The sequence below is a fragment of the Podarcis bocagei genome (assembly GCF_964188305.1).
Source record: "Podarcis bocagei genome assembly, chromosome: 6".
Lineage (NCBI taxonomy): Eukaryota > Metazoa > Chordata > Lepidosauria > Squamata > Lacertidae > Podarcis > Podarcis bocagei.
In genome coordinates this window covers 28,820,285-28,848,138 of record NC_138130.1, presented here as the reverse complement: position 1 = coordinate 28,848,138, position 27,854 = coordinate 28,820,285, and the positions used below count along the sequence as shown (strand labels likewise).

Sequence of the window (27,854 nt, the reverse complement as noted above, 5' to 3'; positions counted from 1 at the left end):
GTACCTTGGGTTACAGACGCTTCAGGTTACAGACTCTGCTAACCCAGAAATAGTACCTCGGGTTAAGAACTTTGCTTCAGGATAAGAACAGAAATCGCACAGCAGTGGCAGCAGTGGGAGGCCCCATTAGCTAAAGTGGTTAAGAACAGTTTCAGGTTAAGAACGGACCTCCAGAATGAATTAAGTTCTTAACCTGAGGTACCACTGTACTTTCACTAAGAAGATAAGATAAGATAAAAAATAGAATGAGGCTTTCTTTCTCGTGATCAGGTGCTATTAAGTCTGGACTTCCCAAAATCTCCTAGCTCGTGGTTTCCATTTGCTTTAATCCAGACCTGCTCCCAGGGTATGTGGCGTCGGGTGTGCCTTTCCTCAACAATGAGCAAAAGAAAAACAAGGATATCAAACATTATCTTTCTCTTACATTCACGCATTTCCATTCTGTTTAAACTAGGGATTAACGTATTAACTTGATGGTTGCATAACTAAGTATTGGATTTCCTCTTGAAGGTTCCAGGTAGAGAGAGGCAGACTGGCATGTAAAGAGGAAAGGTTTTGTGAAGAATCAAAATCTGTTTCACCCATAGCACTGGCATTTCATTAGCACAAGTCCTATTTAACTCAATGGAGCTTCATGCTTACTTTTCTCTCTCCTCTTTACCCCAGTTCCTTCCCCAATACCTTGGATAGCTAACTAACTCTCCACTAGTTAATCATTACACTGTGTAAACACTTTATTTGAGCACAGTATTTCGGTTATCCAGATTAAGTGTTAGGTAAGCAATATACAAGAGGTTCAATGCAAAATGCTGGAGGTCAATATTCACTAAAAATCTCAACAACTTTCTGAACAGAAGGCTCTTAGAGGAATTCTTATACTGATATGAGATCCTTTTGCTCAAAATGTTTGTGTGTGTGTGGAGTTTCTAAGGTTGCTTCCTCACAACAGTTTATTGAAGCTTGGTGCCACTCATACATGCAGTAGCCCACAGAAATTGTATTTTCTGCCCAATCATAACCAGTTTAACTCAAGAAGTTTTGCCACATTCAGTGGGACTTACAGTGCAATCCAGCCAAACATAATAATTTTTAAATGGCATTAATTTCAGAGGAAAAATTCTGCACGTGCTTAAATCTCCCTTGCTGAAATCAACCCAACATTAAGGCTGCAGTCTTGATCTCTCTTATTGGTTAGTTCAGACCATTTAACTTATTGGGATGTCTGAATGAATATTGCTTAGGATTTTGCTGCACAGTGATTGATTTGGTGCATCATGCTCTAACTGCCTGCTAAGCAGATTTAGGGTTGCCGTTTTTAGTTAAGAGCACATAAGTTTAAGATCAGTAGTTATATGTTTAAGATGAGAGTGTAAGTTAATTTGAAATTTGCACTATTAGCAATAATTCAATTTGAAATGAAATACTGGCAAGAAATGGAGAGGAGTCTGAAGTCACCATTTGTGTGAAATATTTCCATTTGGGGCGTTAACCCATGAAGATGAAGAGCAAGGTTCAAAAAGCTACAGCACATGACACCTCTGTTGCTATTGGCTCTTTCTGAAACACCTTCTTCTCTACCTCCTGTTCCACCTCCTTTTATTTCCCCATTCGCAAGAGAAATTTAAGTTCTATCCAAATCCTCACACTACTCCTGTGTCCCTGTTGGGAGATCAGAGTACTGTACTCCATCCCACAGTTGTGCCACCAACAGGCAGTTTCCAAGGACGTGGATTTTTCTTGTAACTCCAAGGTTCAGAGCAATACCTCGCTTTGAGAAGAAGACTACATCCCCTTTACAGTGCCAAGACATCCAGCTGAGAGGAAAGTGTACAAGGTATTTAAGAGAAACTCCCAATCCCTATTCCAATTTGTGTCGTGAGTATCTGGCTGTGGCAGAGATGAGGGGCCATAACGCAGTCTCAGAGCATATGTCTTGTGTGCAGAATGTTTGCTAGATTCAATATTTGGCATCTCCAGTTAAAGGGATTAAATACTAGATGATGGGAGAGACGCACTGTCTCATTCTCTGGAGGGATGCTGCCAGTCAGATCAGGAAATGCTGGGTTCAATGGACCAACAGTTTGGCGTAAGGCAGTTTCATATATTGTATTTATGTTGTTTCTACCTATGAGGGGAATTCATCTTCATCATACTATTTCTGTTGCTCCGTCAACACAACCATTTCTGCTTTCCAGGTGGAACAATCCACCTCTCCTCCCCTTGTGTGTTGTTCTGGAGGTTCTTCCAGCCCCCCAGCCCCCCGAGTGAATAAGAGGGAGGCGCTGGGAGGTTAAAGGCCCCATTGCACTAACAGGAGGCATTGGATTGGCTTTGCCTAGCACACTGGTTTAGCTGAATCCAGCCCAATGCCTCTGAGTTCTGTGAAGAAACAAACAATGTTCTATATCCAATACTATCAGAAATGTCCTGGTCTGTTTGATTGGAAAATTAGAAGCTTGGTGCTTTGAGGCCCGGTGTATGGCTTGAACTTAGTTGGGCAATTTACTTGAGCCTCAGCATTATTCTGCAAAACTGATGTTATGCTGCAGTATCAGATGCAGGTGCAAAGGAGTAATCCAGGGGATAAGTCCCGTATGTCTCCACATTAGCCAGCCAATTGACTCAAGCAAAGCACAAAGGCCTGGCCCTGCGCATTGTCCCCAGTGTCTGGTACTCAGCAATATGTTGCCGCAGAGCATGGAGCTCCATTTAATGATCATGGAGGACAGGTGGGCTTTGAGGCACAGAATAGCAAGGAGCAAGCAGGAGGAGCTTTGAAGGAGTGGAGCTACAGACAGGTGTAGCATGAGTGGCTAAATAAGGAAGGAAGGAAGGTATTGTAGGAGGAGCTTAAGTGAGGAAGTTGTAGTAGCCACACTTCTTGGTGGTGTTGGCTGCCACTTCAGCTGGTTCTTGGCCTAGGTCCCAGGTATAAAGTAATATTCTTCTTTAAAGGAAAGGAAAGCAACTGCTGAAGTGTGCCTTCTCCATGCCCTTGGAAAAGATGGAAGAACTGAAGCTGGACTGGGATGTGAAACGATTTGAAGTTGGTGAGGTGGAAGGGATTCCTCTTACAAAGGAGATCTGTGAAACGTGGCATAAAATCTGGGCTTTCCAAGCCAAGCCTGATGACCTGCTTATAGCAACCTATGCAAAGGCAGGTGAGTATGCAAGCAGGAAAGATAGGGGGTGCTACTTAGGCACCTTTGACGTACCAGGCACATAATGTGACCCAAGACTTGCAGTTGTTTCCACTAGACCTTTGCATCGATTGGATTCAACACACCAGAAAATTATCTTGCTCAAGAAGACCCATAAACATTTTCAAGGAGTTCAGAACCTTCTGGTGGATTGTTCCCATTGTACCATATTTTAAAATCTCTGTTAATGCATTTGTGACTCGTGGATTTGCAAACAGGACCTATTGTTTATAACGAATGTGGATGTTGCCCATGAAATGCCTGCTTTCAGTAGATGATAGTATGATTCATAGTGATACGCCTTGTGATTGCTTGTCACTGAAAGCACATAATGTTGTTGGACCTTCAAAGGGTTCAGAAGATAACATTTAATGACCCAGACGAATTCAGGCTGAACATGAAAGAATTGAGGATCTGTAAGCCAATGCATAATGCGGAAGCTTTCAAACTTTATAGCCTATACTATTTTTGCAAATGCGTGTTTCAAATCCCAACAAAAATCTTCCTCTGCTGCTTTTCCTTCCTCCACCCCATAACCTCTCCCATATAACCTTTTCAACTTTAAAAGGGGGGCGTTGGACTGCTATTATAAATGCAAGTGTGAAATGTGTAGTTTGTCCCTCATGAAGGATATGTCTACATTACATGGACAATATACACAGGAAAATAGCCAGAACTGGATACCAATGGCTGCTACAAGCAGCAGGCATGTGAGGAAGGTCACGCCTTCCTGGTGGTAGGTCATAAGGTTCATAAGGCTTTTCTTGCATTATAGGGTGGGGGACATAGCTTTGAAGTTAACATATATTCCTTATGCGTTCTTCACTCTCAGTTGACAAATGTATCTTTGATGCGCCCCAGTTTATATTTATCTAAAAGCAACACTTGTTGTTATTTGCTCAACAAAGGTCCGTATAGTTAAAGCTATGGTTTTCCCAGTAGTGATGTATGGAAGTGAGAGCTGGACCATAAAGAAGGCCGATTGCCAAAGAACTGATGCTTTTGAATTATGATGCTGGAGGAGACTCTTGAGAGTCCCATGGACTGCAAGAAGATAATATCTATCCATTCTGAAGGAAATCAACCCTGAGTGCTCACTGGAAGGACAGATCCTGAAGCTGAGGCTCCAAGACTTTGGCCACCTCATGAGAAGAGAAGACTCCCTGGAAAAGACCCTGATGTTAGGAAAGATGGAGGGCACAAGGAGAAGGGGACGGCAGAGGACGAGATGGTTGGACAGTGTTCTCGAAAGTACTAACATGAATTTGTCCAAGCTGCTGGAGGCAGTGGAAGACAGGAGTGCCTGGCATGAACTGGTCCATGGGGTCACGAAGAGTCGGACATGACTAAACGACTAAACAACAACAACAATCAGCATTGAGCTAGCCAAACCATCTGTTGCTTTTAGATGGGAGATGTGTGTGATGTGGACTCTAATATTTTCTGGCTCCAGTCCATGAAAAATTATGAACTCGTAAATCTTTTGCCACAAGACCAAACTCTTCTTTTGTTTCTTATTATCAGGTACAACATGGACACAGGAGATTGTAGACATGATCCAATGTGACGGCGACATTGAGAAATGCCAGCGTGCTTCCACTTACGATCGGCAACCTTTTATCGAATGGGTGCTGCACAAGAATTTGCCCACTGGTAAGCTACAGATCTGCAGGTCAACTTGTGTAAAGTTATCAGATAAAATATTGCTAAGAAATTAAAAATAATATCCATATTATGAAAGTGTTCCTAAAGAAAATGGAGAGGCTAATACGACCCAGGATTACTTGCTGGAATGTCATATTTCATTCTGAAAGAGGCAAAGTGAGTGTCAGAAAAGGACTGTTAGGAAGTCAATGCTTATTTTTTCTTGTCACTCGTCTTAACTGCCAAAAGCAGAAAATTGCTCCATATTCTCCTTCCTAAAGCCATACTGTTGTTTTTTTGCCTTGAAAAAAATATCAAAAAACAAAATCACCTAAAATATATCATGAAATAGAATAAAGATATGAATGAAAAGAAAAAAATAGAAAAGCATTGAACAAATTGTCCTAAGAGGAGGGTCAAATTAGCCGTGAAGTCATCAGTGGCTAGGATGACTCAGAATGTTCCAGACAACATTCTGAGACTAGATGAAGATATGAGATCATTTTTTTTCAAAGCCCCTGAAGGCAAAGCCCCAAGGACACTGAAAGGAGATAAACATTTATGTTTTCCACTAGGCTAAGATCTAGCAATGCATTAGCATTGCATGTGGGTCTTGGAAAGTCTGGTCTGCAGCCCTACAAAATGGTATTGGATGGATAAGGTTAAAGCATACTGCTCAATAACAACGGCTTGTTTCTCAGGCTTGGATAAAGCTGAAGCCATGCCCTCACCAAGAACACTGAAAACTCATCTTCCTGTACAACTGGTGCCTCCGTCGTTCTGGGAACAAAACTGTAAGGTAATGGGTTGGGCAGGAAGCTTGGCAAGCAGGTTAGTGTCATACTAGGATTGGGTTCAGAGATCTCCACACAGTCGTGACGCTTACTGAGTGACCTTGGGGGGCAGCTACTGTATCTCAGCCTAACTTACCTCCACAGGGTTGTGTGAGGATAAAATGGAGGAAGAACCACAGATGTCTCCTTGACTTCCTTGGAATTGCAGTGTCCAGTTGAATTGCAGCTGAATAGAATACTGGCAGGTTTCTAGAATATTGTATCCCAATCTATGAGTAGGGAGAACTTTCAGGGATTCCAGTGCATGCCCTGGAGTCGGTTTCCTTTGAATGAAGTCACTGGACACTGATGGCGTTTCTGTAAAATCAGAATTTATTTACAGATATATACAGAGGCTGAGCATAATTAACACTCCAACATATCCTACTTCTCTATTAGGTTTTCCAGTATGGCTCCCCAATGCCATAGCACTGGATTCTCATGGAGAGCAGGTCAGGTCTCTGTGTCCCTTTCAGTCTCAGTGCTATTGTCCTCTTTTCCTTTCTTTCTTTCTTTTTCTTTCTCACATACCCTCCAACATTTCTCCAATGAAAACAGGGATGCCCTATTCAATAACAGCAACAATAACAAGAATAATATCATTTATACCCTGCGCATCTGACTGGGTTGCCCCAGCCATTCTGGGCAGCTTTCAACATACAGTGGTACCTCAGGTTACAAATGCTTCTGGTTACAAACGCTTCAAGTTACAGACTCCGCTAACCCGGAAGTAGTAGAAGAAGAAGAGTTTGGATTTGATATCCCGCCTTTCACTCCCCTTCAGGAGTCTCAAAGCGGCTAACATTCTCCTTGCCCTTCCTCCCCCACAACAAACACTCTGTGAGGTGAGTGGGGCTGAGAGACTTCACAGAAGTGTGACTGGCCCAAGGTCACCCAGCAGCTGCATGTGGAGGAGCGGAGACACGAACCCGGTTTCCCAGATTACGTGACTACCGCTCTTAACCACTACACCACACTGGCTCTCGTGGTTCTCGAGGTACACTAGTACCTCGTGTTAAGAACTTTACCTCAGGATGAGAACAGAAATTGTGTGGCAGCGGCAGCGGAAGGCCCCATTAGTTAAAGTGCTACCTCAGGTTGAGAACAAACCTCTGGAATGAATTAAGTTCTTAACCAGAGAGATACCACTGTATATAAAACATAATTAAGCATTTTAAAAAAAACTTTCCTATACAGGGCTGCCTTCAGATGTCTTCTAAAGGTTGTATAGTTACTTATCTCCTTGGTTCGGGGGCCGCATAACTCCATACCCTCTGATGAAAATAAGGATGTCCTAAGGAAAAGCGGGACATTCCAGGACCAAATAAGAAATTGGGATGGCTTCTGTAAATCCAGAACTATCCCTGGAAAATAGGGACACTTGGAGGCAATATAGGGGAACATGAGACAGATACCAGTAAAATGATCTAATTCATGTTTAAGAACATAAGAAGAGCCATGTTGGATCAAACCAAAGGCCTATCTGGTCTAGCATCCTGTTCTCACCCAGATGCCTATAGAAGCCCAAGAATAGGAAATAATAACAATAGTCCTCTCCTGCTGTTGTTCCCCAGAGACAAGTACCATCCTGACTAGTAGCCATTGATAGCCTAAACCTCCATGAATTTGTCTAGACCCCTTTTAAAGTTGTCAAAGCTGGCGGCCATCACTGCATCTGGTGGGAGCAACTGCCATCATTTAACTATGCACAGTTGTGAAGAGGCAGTTTCTTCTGCCTGTCCTCCTGAGTCTTCCAAAATCAAATTTCACTGGACGGTCCTGTGTTCTAGTATTATGAAAGTGCACTTGCACTTTCTCCACTGGCGAATAATGGTATCTTCTCACTTCTATGCCCACCGCAGGTCATCTACGTGGCAAGAAATGCCAAAGACAATCTAGTGTCTTTTTATCACTTCCACAGAATGAATCAAACGATGCCTGAGCCAGGAACATGGGAAGAATTTTTTCAGAAATACATGGATGGAAAAGGTGAACGGAATGCTTTGGGCCATGATTTCTACATTTCTTTTTTTAAAGAACTCAATCATTTATCTATGTATTTTAAATTCAAGTAGCAAACTGATAATGGGAAGTTAAAAACTTTTTGCCAAACACTGCACATGGCTCCTTTCTAGTTAGAAGGGGGAAAACAGACTCAAGCTTCATTCAGACAAGATGCAACTGCTGCTGCATATAAGACCAGCCTCTGATCTGGGAATAAGAGCGCAATCTGTTTTAGATGGGATTGATTTATGAGCCAAGGGAGGAAGCTGGGATGAATGGAGCAGAAGGCATCCTGTTTAGGAAGTCTCCCGCCTGTTCGTCATTTTGGAAGAGAATGTGCCCTTTGGTCCATTTTGCTACAGTCTTGATGTTCAGGCAATTATCTTTTTTATTTAGGAAAAAGTTTCCAAGCTTGAGCACGCTAAATGTTCTGAGTTTGGGTGTGATTTGAGAGTTGTTCCATCACAACAAGCTCTGATCATAGCAGTTATCCAGCTTAGTCCCCTGAATTGGTGTTGTCTAACCACGACCTGGGAATAAATTAATTTAATTTTTTTTTTAATGTCTTTCCTGTCATTGTAGTCATGGAACTGTTTGGCCCCAGTGAATTTTCTTCTGTCGTGAACAAGCTGACATATATTTTGTAAATCCGTAACATGGCCTTGTTTAAGTTTATTGTCTCTTTAGTCTGTGATATGAAATTCTTCCTTAAGCTGTTTAATTCATTTTTATCCCTTAGTGCTCTGGGGTTCCTGGTATGATCATGTAAAAGGCTGGTGGGAGGCGAAAAATAAGTACCGGATTCTTTACCTCTTCTATGAAGATATAAAAGAAGTGAGTGTTTATTTTTAGGCTTCAGGCCACAAACACTAGACTACAGGGATTTAAAGCTAAGATTGACTTAGTATAGTAAACATGTGCAGGATTGCATTGTTGGTTAACAATTGGTTTATTTTCCTATTCCTGGTTAATTCCTGGATTTAATTCCCTCCCTTTCCACAGAATCCAAGGTGTGAAATTCAGAAGATCCTGAACTTCCTGGAGAAGGACCTGGAAAAGGAGGTTCTAGATAAAATAATCCATTACACACAATTCGAAGTCATGAAAAATAATCCCATGGCAAACTACACCTTTTTGCCTCCAGAGATCCTGGACCATTCAATCTCACCATTCATGAGAAAAGGTGCTACTGGGGGCAGGGGTCATTGTTTTTTCTACAGGGGTACAGCTCAGGGAGCAGAAGGCCTGCGTCTTTTGCACTATGGTCCTGATCTCCTACCCTTTCCACTCCAATAATAATAATAATAATAATAATAATAATAATAATAATAATAATAATAATAATAATAAATTTATTATTTGCACCCCGCCCATCTGGCTGGGTTTCCCCAGCCACTCTGGGCGGCTTCCACAAAGACCAAAAATACACTAAGATGTCACACATTAAAAACTTCCCTGAAGTCTTAAGATGTCTTCTAAATGTCAGGTAGTTGTTTATCTCTTTGACATCTGATGGAAGGGCGTTCCACAGGGCGGGCGCCATTATTGAGAAGGCCCTCTGCCTGGTTCCCTGTAGCTTTGCTTCTCGCAATGAGGGAACCGCCAGAAGGCCCTCGGCGCTGGACCTCAGCGTCCGGGCAGAATGATTTTGAAAAACCTTTTTTGGAAATCTTGGCTGGGTGCAATTCAGCGGGACTCCAATCACAGGTCAGCCTTATCTGTTCTCTAGTGGTGTGTTGATCTGTGCTTGCTGGATATTGTGTGTACAAGCAATCCTCTTTTTGCAGGGGGGTTCTGTTCCAGACCCTAGCACACATCAGCAGAGCATGTGTAAGCCCGTTCCGCCATGCTCCAACCTGTTCTGCCCCTTTTAATTACATCTTGGGGGATACTTTTGGGTTTGGTGCCGTGTGTGTGTGTGTGTGATCACCCATCATTTGGAGGCTCCTAAATTGAGAGTTTCCTGTGCTGATGGTATTGAATGGGGACAGAAGACTTGTAAGCACATGCAATAGTAGCTAGATGGTGTGGGGAGGCAGAACTGCACTTGAGAGAGAGGAGCTGTATTAGATGTCTAACAACACTTACTTTAGTTTTAACATGTACATAAGCAGCAGTTCTCTCCAAGCATATGAAGATGTGTGTTGGGGACTGTGCCCTGAGTTTTTTAAAGGCCTAGTAATAGCATTAATTCATTTTTCCTATGTGGTGCTGTGGTCTAAACCACTGAGCCTAGGGCTTGCCAATGAGAAGGTTGGCGGTTCGAATCCCCGCGACGGGGTGAGCTCCCATTGCTCAGTCCCTGCTCCTGCCCACCTAGCAGTTCGAAAGCATGTCAAAATGCAAGTGGATAAATAGGTACCGCTCCGCGGGAAGGTAAACAGCGTTTCCGTGCGCTGCTCTGGTTTTTCCACATAATCCGGAAAAACTGTCTGTGGACAAACACCAGCTCCCTTGGCCAGTAAACCGAGATGAGCGCTGCAACCCCAGAGTGGTTCGAGACTGGACTTAACTGTCAGGGGACCTTTACCTTTACCTTTAATGGTAGTTTGTTCCCAATAGTTGTGGGGTTTTTTGCTAGTATCTTTCAAATTTGTGACCTTTGAACAGTAGAATTAATTTTTTTAACTGAAACTGAATATTGTCTGTCTTTGGCTTTCTCTGCTCTAGGAACTGTTGGGGACTGGAAGAACCATTTTACTGTGGCACAAAATGAGAAATTTGATGCAGAGTATAAAAAGAACATGGCAGGAACTTCTCTGACTTTCCGCATGGAACTTTAAGCAGGAACAGTGTAAACTCTATTATCCTCTTAGTACGTTACATTATTAAAAACACAACCTTATAGAATACACATTTGCCTGATTAAACTCGGTATAGCTTAATTCTGAGAAGACATGCATAGGATTGCACTGCAAAAGTCTTAATCCATCACACTTTCTTGTACAATTCCTTTTATAATTGCTGGTCTTCATTATCTTCTTCAATATAAAGTATATTGTGGCAATCATTTCAACCTAAATTGGTGAATTGAAGATGGAGCTATGTTGATTGACAAAAGGGGCTTCTGCTTGCCTAGTGGCAGTTCCCACCCCACCCTCTCAGTCTCTAACACAGAATTTGGGGAGTAAATTGTGTGTGTGTATAAAGCAGAAGTTTGGAAAGGTTTGTCCTTGGGGTGAAAAGAGGATCCTTTCATCCCTTCATTCTTTTTCATATTCAAAGTGATTTCTTGCGCCAATTCCTAGGGTTCCCAACTGGTTTATTTCAGGTGAGGGCAGGTAGGGGACTGTCCTGGAGGCAGAATGAAAAACAACGCTGGAATGGGATTGAGAGTTTCCCAATCCAGCATTTTCTTCTCTTCTGCCTCTGAGGCAGCCCCGCCTCACCCGTTTCTCCTTGAAATGACCCATTCATTCTCCACTCCACTTCAATGAAATACAGTGGTACCTCGGGTTACATACGCTTCAGGTTGCAGACTCCGCTAACTCAGAAATAATACCCCGGATTAAGAACTTTGCTTCAGGATGAGAACAGAAATCACGCGGCGGCGGTGGGAGGCCCCATTAGCTAAAGTGGTGCTTCAGGTTAAGAACAATTTCAGGTTAAGAACGGACCTCCGGAACAAATTAAGTACGTAACCCGAGGTACCACTGTAAATATATCCTATGTCCAGTATTCACTTCTGTCTCTCAGCACCCCTGTCTCCCTTGGTCAGTTTTTGTCCTCTCCTCCTCGGACTTGCTCAGGAAGAACAAAAGGTCATACAGGAGTTGCTCCTTGTGGCAGAGATGGCAGGACATGCTCTGTCTGCTCACTTCTGCAGCCCCACATCTTGTGCCAGGTGCACATGCACACTCATAACCCCCTCTCCTCTAGAACCCCGTCCAGTTCTTTCCCTTTATCTGCACTACCAACACTGAATCCTGGAGATGGAGATGGAGGTTAAATAGAAGAGGGGAGAACACCCACCACCACCAGTGTCTACACTAAGGTTACCAGATTTTTTTCAATGAATCTGGGGACACTTTTCAACTTCAATGGATTTTGTATGGGGACTGATTTGTAAATCCGGGGACTGTCCCCGGGAAAATTTGTAACCTTAGTCTACACAAACTTTTGCTGAGACAGGTGTGGGAGAGAGGAGCTCGACAGGCACATTTGCAGGACATTGTGGGAACCAGGACATTTGCAGGCACCATGTCGGCAAAGCCTAGGGGTAGGCAATGCTGAGCTGTTGTTGTTGTTTAGTCGTTTAGCCATGTCCGACTCTTTGTGACCCCATGGACCAGAGCACGCCAGGCACTCCTGTCTTCCACTGCCTCCTGCAGTTTGGTCAAACTCATGCTGGTAGCTTCGAGAACACTATCCAACCATCTCGTCCTCTGTCGTCCCCTTCTTCTTGTGCCCTCCATCTTTCCCAACATCAGGAGGTGACCAAAGTATTGGAGCCTCAGCTTCAGGATCTGTCCTTTCAGTGAGCACTCAGGGCTGATTTCCTTCAGAATGGATAGGTTTGATCTTCTTGCAGTCCATGGGACTCTCAAGAGTCTCCTCCAGCACCATAATTCAAAAGCATCAATTCTTCGGTGATCAGCCTTCTTTATGGTCCAGCTCTCACTTCCATACATCACTACTGGGAAAACCATAGCTTTTACTATACAGACCTTAAAAATGCTGAGCTAGGGTACCCCAAAAGTGTGTTGAGGTGTGAGGCAGCATCCTGCATTTGTGGCACAAGGCAGCAGGTTTTATCATCATCAAAAATCAATACACGGAAGAGAAGATATGCTTAGGATGCGAGCAAGCATTAATATTATAAGGTAAAGGTAAAGGGACCCCTGACCATTAGGTCCAGTTGTGACCGACTCTGGGGTTGTGGCGCTCATCTCGCTTTATTGGCCGAGGGAGCTGGCGTACAGCTTCCGGGTCATGTGGCCAGCATGACTAAGCCACTTCTGGAGAACCAGAGCAGCGCACGGAAACACTGGCCAGCATGACTAAGCCACTTCTGGAGAACCAGAGCAGCGCACGGAAACACTGTTTACCTTCCCACCGGAGTGGTACCTATTTATCTACTTGCACTTTTATGTGCTTTTGAACTGCTAGGAGCAGGGACTGAGAAACAGGAGCACACCCTGTCACGGGGATTCGAACCACCAACCTTCTGATCAGCAAGTCCTAGGCTCTGTGGTTTAACCCGCAGCACCACCCGCGTCCCTAATAATATATTATACAGTACTGTGGGACAAAGCTCCTTGTAACCCTTAGAGCTGCGCTTTGACCCTTCTGTGGTCCCATATCCCGCCCCCCCACCCATTATACGCTTTTTAATCTACTGTGCTGTACACTTAACGTGGGCTTTCTTTTTTTTTGTTAAGGCGATCATTGCCCCACCTTGTCCCACGGTATGACTGCAACAGCTCATTGCTTATTTTCCACCCGCTTTTACCCAAAGAGCAAGCACGGCCACCGCACATGTGAACGAGCTGCGGGAAAGACTCTAGGAGACGAAAGATGTACCACTTTCCCCCGCTTATTTGTTTGTTTTGCAGCACAGGAAAATCTTTACTAAAAACTTAATAAATAAATTAATAAGTGTGTTCGCGGTCTGAGCCATTCCAAGAATCTAAAGGACTTTGAAATAAGCAAATATGAGCAACTGAAGAGGCTGGTGGAAGATTTATTTATTCTTTTAAAAACTGTACAGCCAAGTTTTTCAGGGACGGTGTTGATGCCGCCTTTCCGGCTGCCCTCCTCCTCTCCCCCTGGCATTTCCTCTCCACTGTCATGAAAGAGAAAAAGAACTCGTGGGGGAAGGGGGCGTGGCTTGAGAGGAGGCAGGCGAGAAGCGGAGGGAGAGAAGAGAGCCAGGCCGGGCCGGTTGCCACGGCGACCCAAGAAGAGGAGGGAAGCCGTCACTCTGGTCGAGCCCTTCCTCGTTTCGCTGACGTCAGAAGCGCGCGCGGTGGGAGAGCCGGTGACGAAGGCGGAAGTGCTGCCAGCTGAGGCGCTGAGGGAGCAAACGAGCCTCGCTTTCCCTCCGCCGCAATGGAGGTAAACCGGTGAGAGGGACTCGAGGGGTGGGGGAAACGGCGGGCGTGGGCCCTGGGCTTCCCCCTCCTCAGCCCTCATTCATAGAGGGGCCTCCGCCGCTTGTGGGTTCTCCCCGTTTCCCAAGTGGAAGGTAGCGAGGGGATGAGGCTAACCCGAGGTTTGTGGTGAGGGCTGCCTGGTTTGGCTTCGGCTCTTGCTTGTGCAAGGGTCATGGAATCTCATACTACCGTAGAGTTGGAAGGGACCCCCGAGGGTCATCTAGTCCAGCCCTCCTCAACTAGATCTCAGCTAGATCGTGCGTGATAGGTGGGCATCTTCCCCAAACCATCCCTGTTCAGACGGGTCTCTCCCCCCCCCCCAACACAGGAGTTGCACTAATACAGTGGTACCCCGTTCGCATCTAGAAGCAAACGTAACTAGCGATGGCACGTCTGCGCACATCGCTTTTCGCCACTTCTGCGCATGCGCGTGACGTCATTTTGAGCATCTGCGCAAGCGGCGAAACCCGGAAGTAACGCGCTCCGTTACTTCCGGGTTGCCGCTGAGCGCAACTCGAACGCGTGCAACTTGAAGCGTATTCAACCCGAGGTATGACTATAATAATAATTTATTTATACCCCGCCCATCTGGTTGGGTTTCCCCAGCCACTCTGGGTGACTACCAACAGAATATTAAAAACACGATAAAGCATCAAACATTAAAAACTTCCCTAAACAGGATTGCCTTAAGATGTCTTCTAAAAGTCAGGTACGGTGGACACTCGGTTTGTGAACGTGATCCGTGCAGGAAGCATGTCCGCAGCGCCGCGTCTGCGCATGCACTGGTCATGATTCGTGCTCATGCGCAAAGCGCAATTGAGTGCTTCTGCGCATGTGCAAGTGACAAAACCCAGAAGTACCCCGTTCCGGTACTTCCAGGTTCGGCGTGCTGCGCAACCCGAAGCATCTGTAACCCGAGGTATGACTGTAGTTGTTTATTTCCTTGACATCTAATGGGAGGGCATTCCACAGGGTGGGTGCCACTACTGAGAAGGCCCTGTGCCTGGTTCCTGTAACCTCATTTTTCACAGTGAGGTAACTGCCAGAAGGTCCTCAGAGCTGGAGCTCCAAAAGCTAACAATATTGGTCGGATGCTAGGACCGGAATCCTGGGAATTCCAGGAATAAGTTCTATTGAACTGCATGGGACTTACCTCTAAGCACACCTGAGTAGAATTGCACCTCTTAATCAGGTTTGACCCACTCCCCCAAATGTGGTATACGTAAGGCTATGAACTTCGTATTGGCCTCTGCTGCTTCGCTTTTAAAGCAGCAGCCTGATATACGCAGAAGTCAAATTGGTCAAGCTGTTACCTGTATGGTACAGCGTCTCAGAGAGTGCAAGTAGAGGAACTTGGTTTAGTGTGTGGTGTTTTTTTAAAATTATTTTGAACCTTAGGTGATTTTAGGTAAGTGTAAAGGGTCTCTTAGCAACAAACAAACACACTCCTATAGATCCACAGTATGGAGAAAATATTACTGAGGAGATGTGTATGAAGCACAGTGAACACCATAAAGCACTGTATGGATGCTGAGTGTAATTCCCATCACTTTACATCTGTGCTAGGAAGATTTATTTGGTAAGCCTCAGTGTGCCAGACTGCTGTTAAAAGACACAGAATGAGGGCTGAAAAGAGATGGCAGCCCTAAACCAGTGTTGGAAAGTGAGATATGAAAGCTAGGAGCTAAATTCAACCTTAAACCTAGGTTATGGGTGCAGCAACGGAATGTCTAGGCGTGCTTCTTTATAACAAGAATACAAAGCTGAAAATGAATGAACAGCAGCTGAAATATTATGTTCATTTTCCACATAGGCTCGTCTGCACTGCCCACCCCCTAATATTCTTAAGAGAGTCTCTTCTCCAGTCTTCAGAGAGTAGCTGGAAGTGGGAAGACAGAAAAAGTTCCTTTCCTTCCAGTCCGCAGTTTTAGTCTGAACTTTTAGACTCAGAAACTGCTCGCACCAATTAAATTCCCTGTCGCAAAATGCACCTAGAACAATGGGAGTTTCGAACATTGCCCTAAACATCTGCTGGCACTATGAATTCAGCTTTCAAACACTGGAATGAAACAGGGTGGATAAACTACATCTTCTTTTAGCAAAGGTAGCTTTGCAATTGTAGTGACTAGGCCTTGGAAACATTTTTATTCTTCGTGTTGTCGTGAAGTATTAGAAAATATGAATGCCATGTTTATATACTGAATGGTTGTTAGTGGTTAGCATAAACGCACAACTATCTGTTCATTCCTGATATTACAAATAAAAAGTATCCCTTTGTGTATGCAAAAATGGATGTTTGTATGCTTTGGAAACATCAATGGTGCTGATTACAAGGTAACAAGATTGGCTGGCGATGAAAGTGGATTAAAACTAGTAGAAGGTTGAAAAGGTGATCAAAGAAGAATGAAGTGGTAAAATCAGGAATGTAATGGACATATGCTTGCAACAGGAGTGGGAAACTTAATTATTTTTTGAAAAAATGTATTAAATTTAAATAATTTGGATGGATTTGTTAAAATTTGAAAGCTAATAAAAATACTTTTAAAAAGAAATAAAAAGTATCCCTTTAGATTAAGTTGTAAACTATTCTACACAATTTTGCTAATAATCCCAAGCTGTTTAACCTGAACATGAAGCCCCGTGTTATTAGTCGTCTGGCAATTTAGGGTGGTGTTCCATTAACATACTTTTGACACCCACCCAACTCGCCTCCTTTTTACTTGATCCAGGTGAGGCAGAATACCACACTCCCTGTCATCTAGCCTGTCATCAAGTGACGCCTGTCATTTAGCCAATAGCTTATCAGGTCCCAGAAAACTACTAAACACTTAGAAAGGAGTAAGCTCCACTGAAGACTTAATACTTAATGAATTAAGGTACTGAATTGCTCTTTAGGCAATTCTGTGTGTGCTAATCTGGGATTGTGCAGTAGTGGCCTTTTTATTTGCCTATTAAGTTGTGCTATTATTTTTATTAATAGCCATTGTATCTGCTTTAATAGTGTTGTTGATTTAAATGGTCTCTTTATTGTTGTAAGCTTCTTTGAATACACTTTGGGGTGGAATGGTAGTGTAGGGATGGAGAAACAAATAACAAAACGGTCTGCATGCATCAGGCTTTTATCTGTAAATTTGTTTGTTTCAGCTGCAAGATAGTGGTCAAGAAATGGCAGCTTCGCCTTCCCCATCCACAACAGGCAAGTCAAAGGTAAGGTTTCCTTATAAATATAATTTGTTCCAGTAGTAATAGATCGACAAAAGGAGGTCTGTCTGTAGGTGGCATTAAAAAACGTTGCATTTTCAAATGTAAGAACTGGCTCTGCGTTATTTGCAGAAAGTGAAGTCATTGCAGCCATTAAAAAGTAATCTTTGTATGCAGCAAAGGTTTATTTAGCAAGTACAGCTGGCAGCTATTGCAGGAAACAAATGTACCTACCAGCCCTCTGAAAAATGCTTCAAATATTTGGTTTTCATTTCCTCCTTATTGCTCATTTATGTAACAAACCTTTTTAAAGGTTTGTGCTTTCTATAGTGTTCAGCAATTTAGTCTATAGTTCCTCCTGAGCTTCATCTGTTTGGCAAGCCTAATATTTTGGTGTGTCTGAAGATGGTCAGCCATTTTTTTTATTTGGCATGCCTCCAATATGTTTATATGTAGACTCCTTTTGAAATTACTTCAGATAAACTGAAAATGTGTTTGGAAATCATTGTTCTGCAGTAATTCAGGTTGCGTCTTCCTAACCTTGAGCCTATGAGAGCTGGCATCTCCCCTTGGCTAAAGTGGACTAGTTTTTTTCTTAGCAAATGAGTGCAGGTGATTCTATTGTCACTGCTTTTCGAGCTGTAAAAAGCCAGAATAGTAATTTGAGATACCATCTTTACAGAATAACATAGCAAGTGCACAGTTATTGTGGTACTGTAGGCTGTGTTGCCTAGTGCTTTTCAGGGCTGAGTGCCTAATTCTCTTTTACTGCTTCTGTTCTGAAAGACCACTTTGTAGGTCTGGTGGAGACAAATACATTCAGCCCCTGCTAACGTTGAATCAAACATTTGCAGGATGCTTTGCAAACTGCAGCATATTTCTCCAGAGTTCTTTGTGAAGCTTCGTCTGGTGGAATGAAATAGGGCAAGCATTAAAAGTTAGCTTGATGTTCTGAAGTTCAATACCCTTAACTGCTATTTAGAACATTATTTATTAATTTTGCAGCTGGATACTTTACCCAGAGAAGATCTTATCAAATTTGCAAAGAAGCAAATGATGCATGTACAGAAAGTGAAATCCCGATGTTCAGGTACCTCCCTACTGATGTTGGTTTTCATTTTCATTTATTTTAAAACAGCATAGCAGACTGCATGAAGCATATAGTCCAAAAAAAAGGCCCACCAGTACCATTAGCTTCAACAAATAAGAGTCATGAGACAAAAAAAAAGCTTTCAGAAATCCTGGGGAAATGGCGTGAATATCTGCCGGGCTTGGATCTGTTCCTGCTGATGTTAGGCATAATAATGACCATGAATAAACCAAATTAGCTGTATAGAAGAAACTTTGGGGTTGCAGAAAAGTAGAATAGTATATGAAATGAATGAATTATCCTTATTCAGAGAAAACACTGTTTCCCCTTAGAACTGGAGAAAGAGATTGAAGAAATGAAAACAAAGCCTGCTGGTGGAGGAACTGATGATATTCTTCAGGTGGGAACACATAACTTACCAAACACTCTTGAGGCCGGTAGGGTGGCAGAACTGTTGCAGCTTCCCAAGCCCTGCCAGCTCACACCAGTTTGAGTGGAATATGGGGGCAGTTTATTGTAACTTTTCACTTAGCCAGCTCCAGGCTGATGTAATTGGGGAGGAGGTTGAGGACCAAGGCCACTGGGGAATCTGCAGTGCTTTCGATCCTGAAAATGGAACACTTTCTTGGGGCTTTCCATTTTGCTACCACTGGCAGAAGGATCCCCAGCAGTAGATTTCTGCGTGTTTGGGTGAAGCCCAAGGCAGAGCCTCCATCGGCAGCAGAGAGACAACTACACACAGTTCTTAATGCCCCCAGCCATCAACACAGACTGGTGGTAGGATTATACTATTAACGCATCATATATTGTGCAAGGGCTTTTCATTTCCAGTAAATGCATGTTTTGGTTAGAAGGAAATAAGCTCTGCCTGTGTCATACCACTGAGACTCCTTTTCTCAGCTGTCTGGCAGGTCATTGACCTACGAGTTAAAATGTGGGGCATTGTGTTTTATTGAAAATTATCCTTTTTTGGATTTCGTCCTAAAGTCGGCTGCTTCTCATCTCATGAGATTTGAAGATCAATTTGCTACAAGTGTTCCTCAAACTATAACTGCCTGTTGCAGCATTTACTGGTCATCTTAATGATAGTGAGCAACTGAAAGCTTGGTTTGATCGTAAGCTTAACTGTCAGGGTTTAGCATTACGTTCATAAGCCTTGGACATGTGCACTCCCATCTCCCCTAACCCATTCCATTAACCACAGTTTAGTGCAGTGCTTGAAACCAAACTCTTTCAAGCTGGCTTATTTCAGTAAAGTACCGTTAAGATTAACCACAGCTTAGGGTTTGGACATACCACTAAACTGTAATTAGCTGAAAATGACAGTGAAAACTTTTAATTCTTCTCGTGGTTACACCTGAGAAGAGGGGGAAATGGTAATTTGATGCTCAGTCACATGACTGTAAGCATTAAGCACAGCCAATAAGTAATTACATGATTGTTATAATAATCTCATACCCATGTCTGTTTCCCTCTCCTAGATCAGTGCAGTAAATTCATTAGTTAAGCTTCAGATAAAGGAAATTTCAGAGCATAGTTAGGTTAACCATGCTGTGTATTCAGATATGGATGTGTTTTCAAACAATGTTGTTATTAGATTTTACCAGACTTCTTAGTAGCCCCAGAACTGCCCCAGTCAGAGCCATGAGTATATCCCTGGTCAGGTTCTGATTGATTTAACAATGCTTTCTGTCTAAGGATGACTTTCCAGACAAGAAATTATATCTCAGTTAACTTTAGAGTGAATATCTCTGTGTGGGTTTAATGTAAATGGAGCCTGAGGATCAAGCCCATGGTTCTGACACATGATCAAACTGGGTTTGGTGCTGAAGTGGGTTAATAACTCAGCCCATTGAGTGCAGCTGAAGAACTCTCAGTCTCCATTTATTCTGTGGCACAGGAAGCAAATGTCAATTAAAAAATGAGACACCTTTCAGCATCTTAAAGAAATACAATTCCTCTTGTGTTTTTGTTTATAGTGAAGTGGGTTCTTCCTTCATGCTCTGTCCTTCTTAAAATTAGGCCCTCACAGAGAGGCTGGATGTTGTTCTTCTGGAGAAAGCTGAAGTCCAGCAGCAGTGTCTAGCTCTGAAAAAAGAAAATGTGAAAAGGCAACAAGAAGCAGAGGTACTCCCTAATTCTAGCTTATTTAATTTATTTCTGTCAAAGAGAGCCTTTCCTGTCTTTTAATCCCTTTGGCTCTATTCCAAGTTCACAAGTGTCTCTATTCCAAGTTCACAAGTGCACTGCCCCTTTCCTTGATCCTAAAACAGGGAGGCACAGCAGATACGAGTGTATTCTCTAGGGAAGAGATATTCAATAGACTGGGGATATCTAATGTGGTGCCCTCCAGACGTTGCAGGACTACAACACCCATCAGCCCCAGCCATCACAACCAGTGGCCAGGGATGATAAAGTTGTAGTCCAGCAACTGGAGAGCATCACATTAGCTATCTGTGGGCCAATGGTTCTGTTGCAGTAAGGCTTACTAATCTCTCAACCTTTTATTGGAAATTGCTTTAAACATCTTTTTTAAAAAACAAACAAACAGAGCTCTTGCCAGTGCCTAGACATGTGAGGTGGCACAAGTGTTATTCCCAGCAGATGGAGTATTAAGGTATTTCCAAAACATTAAACAATTGAAACACTTCTCATTTATCTGGCCTCTCAAGTTTCCCATTTTAGAAATCTCTCAGAAGTATATCTTGGCACCAAGAACAAAATATGGTTTAAATTCTTTTTGTCTGTAAAATGTGTTCTGCTGCTTTTTCTGGTATGTATGTCAGTTAAGAGATGACAACTGCCATTAGATATAAGGCACACAGTTACTTAAGTTGGAAGTTGCATGCTCAGTTTTGTGAATGGAATGGAGAGCAATAAAGTAGATTAAATATATATTATTTAAGCAGACTGAGAGTAAATCTTGGGCAACCTTTGAAATCCTATTTTGTAATAGGTCAGATTTGTATTTTGCCTTTAGTTGAAGAAATGTGTTTTCAACTTGGATGGGAAGGCAGATGTTGATGAATTAAGCCAGTTGTGCAGATCTCCTATACATGTTTTTGTGTCTGTCTTTATTCCTAGATTGTTCCCTCTGTCAGATGGGATTGGGGAGTGAGGATGGGTATTGGGTGGGTTTCGGTTTGATTTTGATATTTTAAGTGCTGTAAATTGGGTATACACTTACAAAATGATTAAAATATGCATATATGCTCTGAATATTTTATCATTAGGCTGCTCTCGCTAAGGAAGGAGAATTGCAGAAGAAGTTTGCACAGTTGAACACTGACTACCTGAAAGAAATCGAAGGTCTTAAGAATGAAACCATAGCAACACAGTCCAAATATGATGAAACTATTGCCACGTTGCAAAAGGAACTGCTTGCAGAAAGGAGCAAGCAAGAACAGCTCACAGAACAGCTTAATTGTCAGAGTAATAACCACGAAGAAATTAAAAGGCTACAGGAAGAGGTCCATCAGACTAAGGCTGCCTATGAGGAACAAATATTGAATCTGAAGAAACAGTTGGAAGCTTCCATTGAGGGTAAGAAGGAGGAAACTGCCAAACTGCAAGATGTCATTGAAAGTAATTCTCAGTGTTACCAAAGGGAAATGGATAGATTAGATGAAGAGCTAGGCAAACAGAGGACTGCTCACCAAAAGGAGGTGTCTGAGTTGACATGTCAGCTTGAAACCGCTGTCAAAGCATGTGAAGAGGAGCAAAATAAGGTGGATCAGCTAAAGCAGAACTTAATAGAGCAATACAGGGTAAAAGAGAAGGACATGCAGGATGAATTGCGTGCTTGTAAAGAGAAATATGAGCGTGAACTGGAATACATAAGGCAAACTCTAACAAAAGATGTAGACAGCCTAGAATCTGGAAATGTGCAGTTGGAAACGGAAATGGCAGAAAAGACCAGACATTTAGAAAATGCTTTAAAAGAACTGGAATCTCAACACAGTATATTACAAGATGAGTTAACCTACATGAACAATGTTAAGATGAAACTGGAAGTGGAAATCCAGCATGCACAGGATGAATTCTTCCACGAAAAAGAAGATCTGGAGTTCAAAATTAACGAACTGCAGCTTGCCAAAGAGGATCACTGTGGCGTAGTTGAAAAACTAAAATCGGAGTTGAAGGCAGTAACAGAACAACACGAGAAGACTATAAAAGAAAATAGTCTGGAAATTGAAGAACTGTTAGAAAAGCATAAAAGGGAAATTTGTGATCTTAAGCAATCAGTATCATTAAGTTTAGAGAGAGAGAATCAGTCGTTGGCTCTTGAGATAGTGGATCTTAAAGAACAATGTCAGAAGCACCTACAGGAGAAAGAAGATGCAATTGCTAGTTATGAGAGCTTGCGTGAAACGATGGAAACCTTTCAAACAGAACTGGGGGAATCAGCTGGGAAGATAAGCAGAGAATTTGCATCCATGAAGCAGCAGCAGGCTTCAGATGTTGATGAACTGCAGAAAAAGCTTAGAGCTGCTTTCAGTGAAAAGGATGTTCTCCTTGAGACTGTAAATCAGCTCCGGGAACATACAGAACAACTTTCCTCCAAACTCGAGGAGCTGGAAGAACTAAGGCATAAAATAGGGACTCTCCAGGAAGAGAATGAGAAACTTGTTGCTTCTCTTCATCAAAGAGAGGCTGCAGTGAAAGAACTGGAAGAGAAGGAGAGTGAGCTTTCATCACAGAACGATAGCATCCTAGACAAACTGAAATGCTCTGCTGAGACGATAGAAAGCCTCCAGGGGAAATGCAAAGAGGAGAAGGCAGTGGCTGAGCAACGTCAGCAACGGGTTGAGGCTCTTAGCCTTTGCAACAGTGAATTGGAGCAACAGGTAGAGGAGTTGATGGCGAAACTGAAAGTGGAAAAAGAAGAGAACCAACTAAAGCTGGAGGAATTGGAACAGCAGATTGAAGCTCTTCGGCAAGATAAAGTGCACCTCTCATCTGAAGTAGCGAGTCTACATGATGAAAATAACAAGCTCAAGGAAGACAGGGACCAAGCAGGGAAAGAGCTGGAAAGCATTGCATCTGAAAAGCAGGGCTGGATTGTGTCTCAAGAGAAAGCAGATAATTTAGAAACGAAATTGCAAACAGTCTGTGAAGAGAAAGACCATTTGACTAAGGTACTTGAGGAAGAAAAAGCTTTCAGATCTCTTGTCATGAGTCAGCTCTGTAGCCTCCTTGAGCAGATGGGCTCCAGAAACCCAGAAGAAAATGAAGGCAAAGATGTAGCCGGTCTGCTGCAAGCTGCGAATGAATTATTTGCAAAAATGAAGCAAGAGATACAAAGTCTGAACTCACAAAAGGATGAAAACGTGCTTCTACGGGAGGAAATGCAGAGGCTGCAGGAAGAAAATGCGGCTCGTTGCATGGAACTCAGAGCTCTTTTGGACGATTATGAAAATGAAAAAGTCCTGTTAAGAGAAGAGTTGGAAGGGGCTGTTTCTGAAAAAGAAGCCCTGCAGCTAGATATCCAGGAGCTGAAACACGCCAGTGAAAAACTCAGGAATGAGAACCAAGACATTTTAGTTTGTATGGAAGATCTATCTGAAAAGCATGCACTCTGTGAAAGCAAAATAAAAGATCAAGAAGAGGAGCGGAAAAAATTAAGCTTAATCCTTGAGCAAAAAGAAACGGAAGTGAGAAACGTGCAAGCTGAGCTTTCTTTGCTAAAGGTTAGGGTTTTATTATTGAATTGCTCTCATTTATCCCCCAAGCCTCTTTAGAACAGAATTTGGGAAAGTAGTGGGAATTGTGAAATTCTTTGGTTACAGTCTTTTGCTCTTACATGCAAAAGAAATACCACAAAACGTGAACTCTTCATATCTCTTGTGAGGTTGGTGAGGATGATTTCATACTTTGCGTGATAGACTTGTCTACTGCCTGTATAACAGTGTTGTGGTACATGCAGTAAACACAACTCTTGTGTGAAAGCGTGCTTCCTCCTTCCATCCCCAGATATAAGCATTTATAGATTTGGAACCTGGGTTATGGGTTGGATTTGTGTTCTGAAGATTAATTATCCCTGAGGTCACAATAACTCTTGAAAACTATTATTTTAGAGTGGCTGTTAATTTGGTCTTGTTTGAGTGCCACTACAGTGGTGCCCCACAAGACGAATGCCTCGCAAGACGGAAAACCCGCTAGACGAAAGGGTTTTCCGTTTTTGAGCTGCTTCGCAAGACGAATTTCCCTATGGGCTTGCTTCGCAAGACGAAAACGTCTTGCGAGTGTTCTGATTTTTTCCGCTCCCCCCCTTTTTCTAAGCCGCTAAGTCGCTAATAGCCTTTTAGCCGCTAATCCGCTAAGCCTTTAATAGCCGCTAATCCGCTAAACCGCAAATAGCGCTAAGCCGCTAATAGGGTTGCTTCGCAAGACGAAAAAACCGCTAGACGAAGAGACTCGTGGAACGGATTATTTTTGTCTTGCGAGGCACCACTGTAAATGCATTTTAAGATTGTGTTAGGTAGTCAGGGGTGAAACTTCTATGTTCTTTATTGATTTCCCCCAAAAATTCTAGAAAATGAAAGTGAGCTAGGGTCTTCAAGACTTAGTATTCTGCACTTTGAGACACTTTAGAGGTAATAAAGCAATGAAGCTAGATGGTTGTTGCAAGTGAATAATGCTTCAGGGATGTTCAGTCATTGCTTTATCAAGAAGAAACTTGTTGCCCAAAGAGCTCTGCTCATAGGGCAGTAAAGAAATATTAATAGTAAATAAATAAAATAGCTAGTCTGAGGAGGAAAAGGATCAGAGAGAAACCAATGGTGCCATTTTTAATTAGAAAAGACATGTATTGCTGGATCTTAAAAAGTGATATCATTCTTACTGGAGCCTTTCCTAGTTTTATCTGCTTGTCTTTATCCTATGGAAACAAATAGCAGATGTAACTAGGAACTCCTGTTAACACTTAGGAGTCCAGTGTTACACCGAGCAAAGCAGAATGAAGAAATCAGCCTCAACAGCTTCCATTGTGATGTCACAATGAGACCACAGGTCACTTTGCTTTGTCTCTGAGAACCCCACCACCAAGCAGCAGCAGACATCTGTGTCGCTGCTCTACTGTTTGGAGAGAAAATTGCATCAATAAGTGCTTCTCAGAGGGCATTTCCAGGACAAGCTCAGTCTCGCTTACTTTAGATGAGTTACATTCAGTGATAGGATCAAGCTATCCATCTAATTTATTGTGTTTGCAATGCAGGCCTCTGTCGAGGAGTCTTCTGCTAAAGATGACCAGCAGTTATCAGAAGCAGAAAAAATGGGTATATATATATATATTTCTTTACCAGGTTTGCTGCTGTGTAAATAATTACTGAGTATTTAATGTTTGTCTCCATCTCATCTCTGCAACCTGCAGTAAGCTGCATCTTCTGGAGATACTTTGCTCTGATAAAGACAAAATAGGGTTTCAGTCTGTGAGTCCTCGATTTCCAGGCTGCTTTCAAATCCTGAAATGTATGGCTTCCATTTTAAAAAAGAAAAGAAAACATATGAACGATATGTGGGTTAATTTGCATGAGGTGGTGTGTAAATAGATCTTGCTTTGGGATGTGACCATTTTTATTGTGATTTAAAAACATTTCTTAATTGCTTAATGAATATAATGAAGCTGATACTTATTAATGAATTATTTCTTATTTCAGAAAGATGCTTTTGCCTTCACATTTTAAAATAGGTTTTGTTTGTTCATTCAGTGAATTTGGAAAGACAACTGAAAGAGAAAGAAGAAAAAGGAAATAAAATTAAAGCTGTTGCCGTGAAATTAAGGAAAGAACTGGAATGCAGCAGGAAAGAGGTAACTGGAATCAAGTTCCATATGTTTTGTACCAATTCCTCGTGAGATGTTTGGTGATGTGTTTCTGGAGCCACACAGGTCTTTTTAGGCCTGCTTTTAAGTTGTTCCGAGTAGGATGGTTCCATAGTTTTCTCATTTGTGATTGTTAATGGGCTGGTGGCACTTTGGTAGCCTCCATTCTCATCTAACCACAGTCTTTAGTTTCAGTTTTGACAAAATGTCTGCCTACTTTAGAGGACTGGATGCATATGAGCCGGAGAAGATGGAAGTTATAAAGACCTTGAAACCAGGGCAGGCAGATTCAGCATTGACTTGAGAGGTTTTGGTCTTTGCCAAATGGCTGTTTCATACATCTCATTTTTTTCCTGCATGGCAGTACTTACATGGGGAAAAGGGAAATGGACACAATTCTACATGTGGAGTTGCCATGCCTTTTACAGTGAATACACAAGTTTGGAAGCCAATACAACCCACACATTTGGAATTTTTTGTCTGTTCAGTTCCTCCTGAAGAAGAACTGAACAGTTCTTCAAGGGCCCTGCGGGACTTGACATCTTTCCGCAGGGCCTGCAAGACAGAGCTGTTCCACCAGGCCTTTGGCCAGGGCACAGCCTGACTCCCTCCCTCGGCAATCTTCGCGGAGCTCTGGCCCAATGGTTGCCAGTGGCTTGAATTAATTAATTTTATAATGAATGATTTTAGAATGTTGTTTATGCTGTACTTTTGTACTGTTTTATTGTTGTTAGCCGCCCTGAGCCCGGCTTCGGCTGGGGAGGGCGGGATATAAATAAAATTTATTATTATTATTATTATTATTATTATTATTATTATTATTATTATTATTATTATTTGTACCCCGCCCATCTGGCTGGGTTTTCCCAGCCACTCTAGGTGGCTTCCAACAAAGATTAAAATATATTAAAATGTCACACATTAAAAACTTCCCTGAACAGGGCTGCCTTCAGATGTCTTCTAAATGTAAGTTAGTTGTTTATCTCTTTGACATTTGATGGGAGGGCATTCCACAGGGCGGGCGCCACTACCGAGAAGGCCCTCTGCCTGGTTCCTTGTAACCTTACTTCTCGCAGTGAGGGAACCGCCAGAAGGCCCTCGGCGCTGGACCTCAGTGTCCGGGCTGAACGATGGGGGTGGACTAAGGAAACGAATTCTCAGTGACTGCCACTCTGATGTTTGTATGTGGTAAACGTCCGTGTGTGGTGAGTGTATGTTTGTGTATTCATGCAGCAGCCATGCTCACTGCTGCCATATTGCCCTCAGGGGAGTGGCTGACTGAGGGTCAATATGTCAGGAGCTCAGCCTACACTTGAGTAGGACCCTGGCAGAGACACATGCCCGACTGGCATGTTCTCTCCCTCCTGGTCAATCGTTAGGGAGCTTCAAAGGCTTTCTTCAGCCCGAACATCACAGCGACTGATGCCAACCGACACCGGCACACTTAGGGATCCGCAGAGTTTGCGCATCATGCGTAACAGACCTCAGCAACTCAGCATTTTGGCTAATCTACTTTATTTACATATAAACACACATGGAGCACTGCAACATGGCTCCCTCTCTCCTTAGCATCAGACAGCAAAGAGAAAGAACAAAGGATAATAGTCCCACTTCACGGAACACAGTAACACAAACATCCTGTCTCTGTCACTTCTCACTCTGAAGTCAAAACATACACCATCATGTGAAAGACAACAATCCCATGACTGCAATCATGGAGCAGGAATTCTAACACAATATAGTCCTCATGCTGAATAGGGTTGGTCAATGCTTCTCTGTGACAAAGAGCTTCAAATCTACAGTACATGGAACTCAATAGCTTGCTATTGAGGGCTGGGTTTTGGTGTCTGCTGAGCTCAGGGAGTGGGTCGCTCTTGGGTCCTGGCTTCACTGCACACTGTGAAAATATGCTCCAGAGGAAAGAAGGTAGGAGGTAGCGTGGGAAGTTTCAGGGGAGGTGAGAGT

At 42.8% G+C, this 27,854-nt stretch overlaps 2 protein-coding genes across 2 annotated transcripts in view; both read left to right on the top strand.

Annotated features, from left to right (window-relative positions):
* Positions 1 to 1,620: 1,620 nt before the first annotated feature.
* On the top strand, positions 1,621 to 10,535 carry LOC308589398 (sulfotransferase 1C1-like). Its single transcript, XM_081198609.1, has 8 exons — positions 1,621 to 1,834; positions 2,956 to 3,161; positions 4,725 to 4,853; positions 5,546 to 5,643; positions 7,540 to 7,666; positions 8,421 to 8,515; positions 8,684 to 8,864; positions 10,352 to 10,535. Exons 2-8 carry the CDS (start codon positions 2,990 to 2,992, stop codon positions 10,462 to 10,464), a joined length of 915 nt encoding a protein of 304 aa, XP_081054735.1. The 5' UTR covers positions 1,621 to 1,834; positions 2,956 to 2,989; the 3' UTR covers positions 10,465 to 10,535.
* A 3,114-nt stretch (positions 10,536 to 13,649) lies between these two features.
* GCC2 (GRIP and coiled-coil domain containing 2) overlaps positions 13,650 to 27,854 on the top strand; it is a 31,450-nt gene continuing 17,245 nt past the window's right edge. The window contains exons 1-8 of the mRNA XM_081198250.1: positions 13,650 to 13,738; positions 16,921 to 16,983; positions 17,983 to 18,067; positions 18,400 to 18,467; positions 20,090 to 20,194; positions 21,301 to 23,757; positions 25,284 to 25,344; positions 25,777 to 25,877. Of these exons, the coding sequence (XP_081054376.1) occupies positions 13,733 to 13,738; positions 16,921 to 16,983; positions 17,983 to 18,067; positions 18,400 to 18,467; positions 20,090 to 20,194; positions 21,301 to 23,757; positions 25,284 to 25,344; positions 25,777 to 25,877 (2,946 nt within the window). The 5' untranslated portion in view covers positions 13,650 to 13,732. The remainder of the gene's footprint in view (positions 13,739 to 16,920; positions 16,984 to 17,982; positions 18,068 to 18,399; positions 18,468 to 20,089; positions 20,195 to 21,300; positions 23,758 to 25,283; positions 25,345 to 25,776; positions 25,878 to 27,854) is intronic.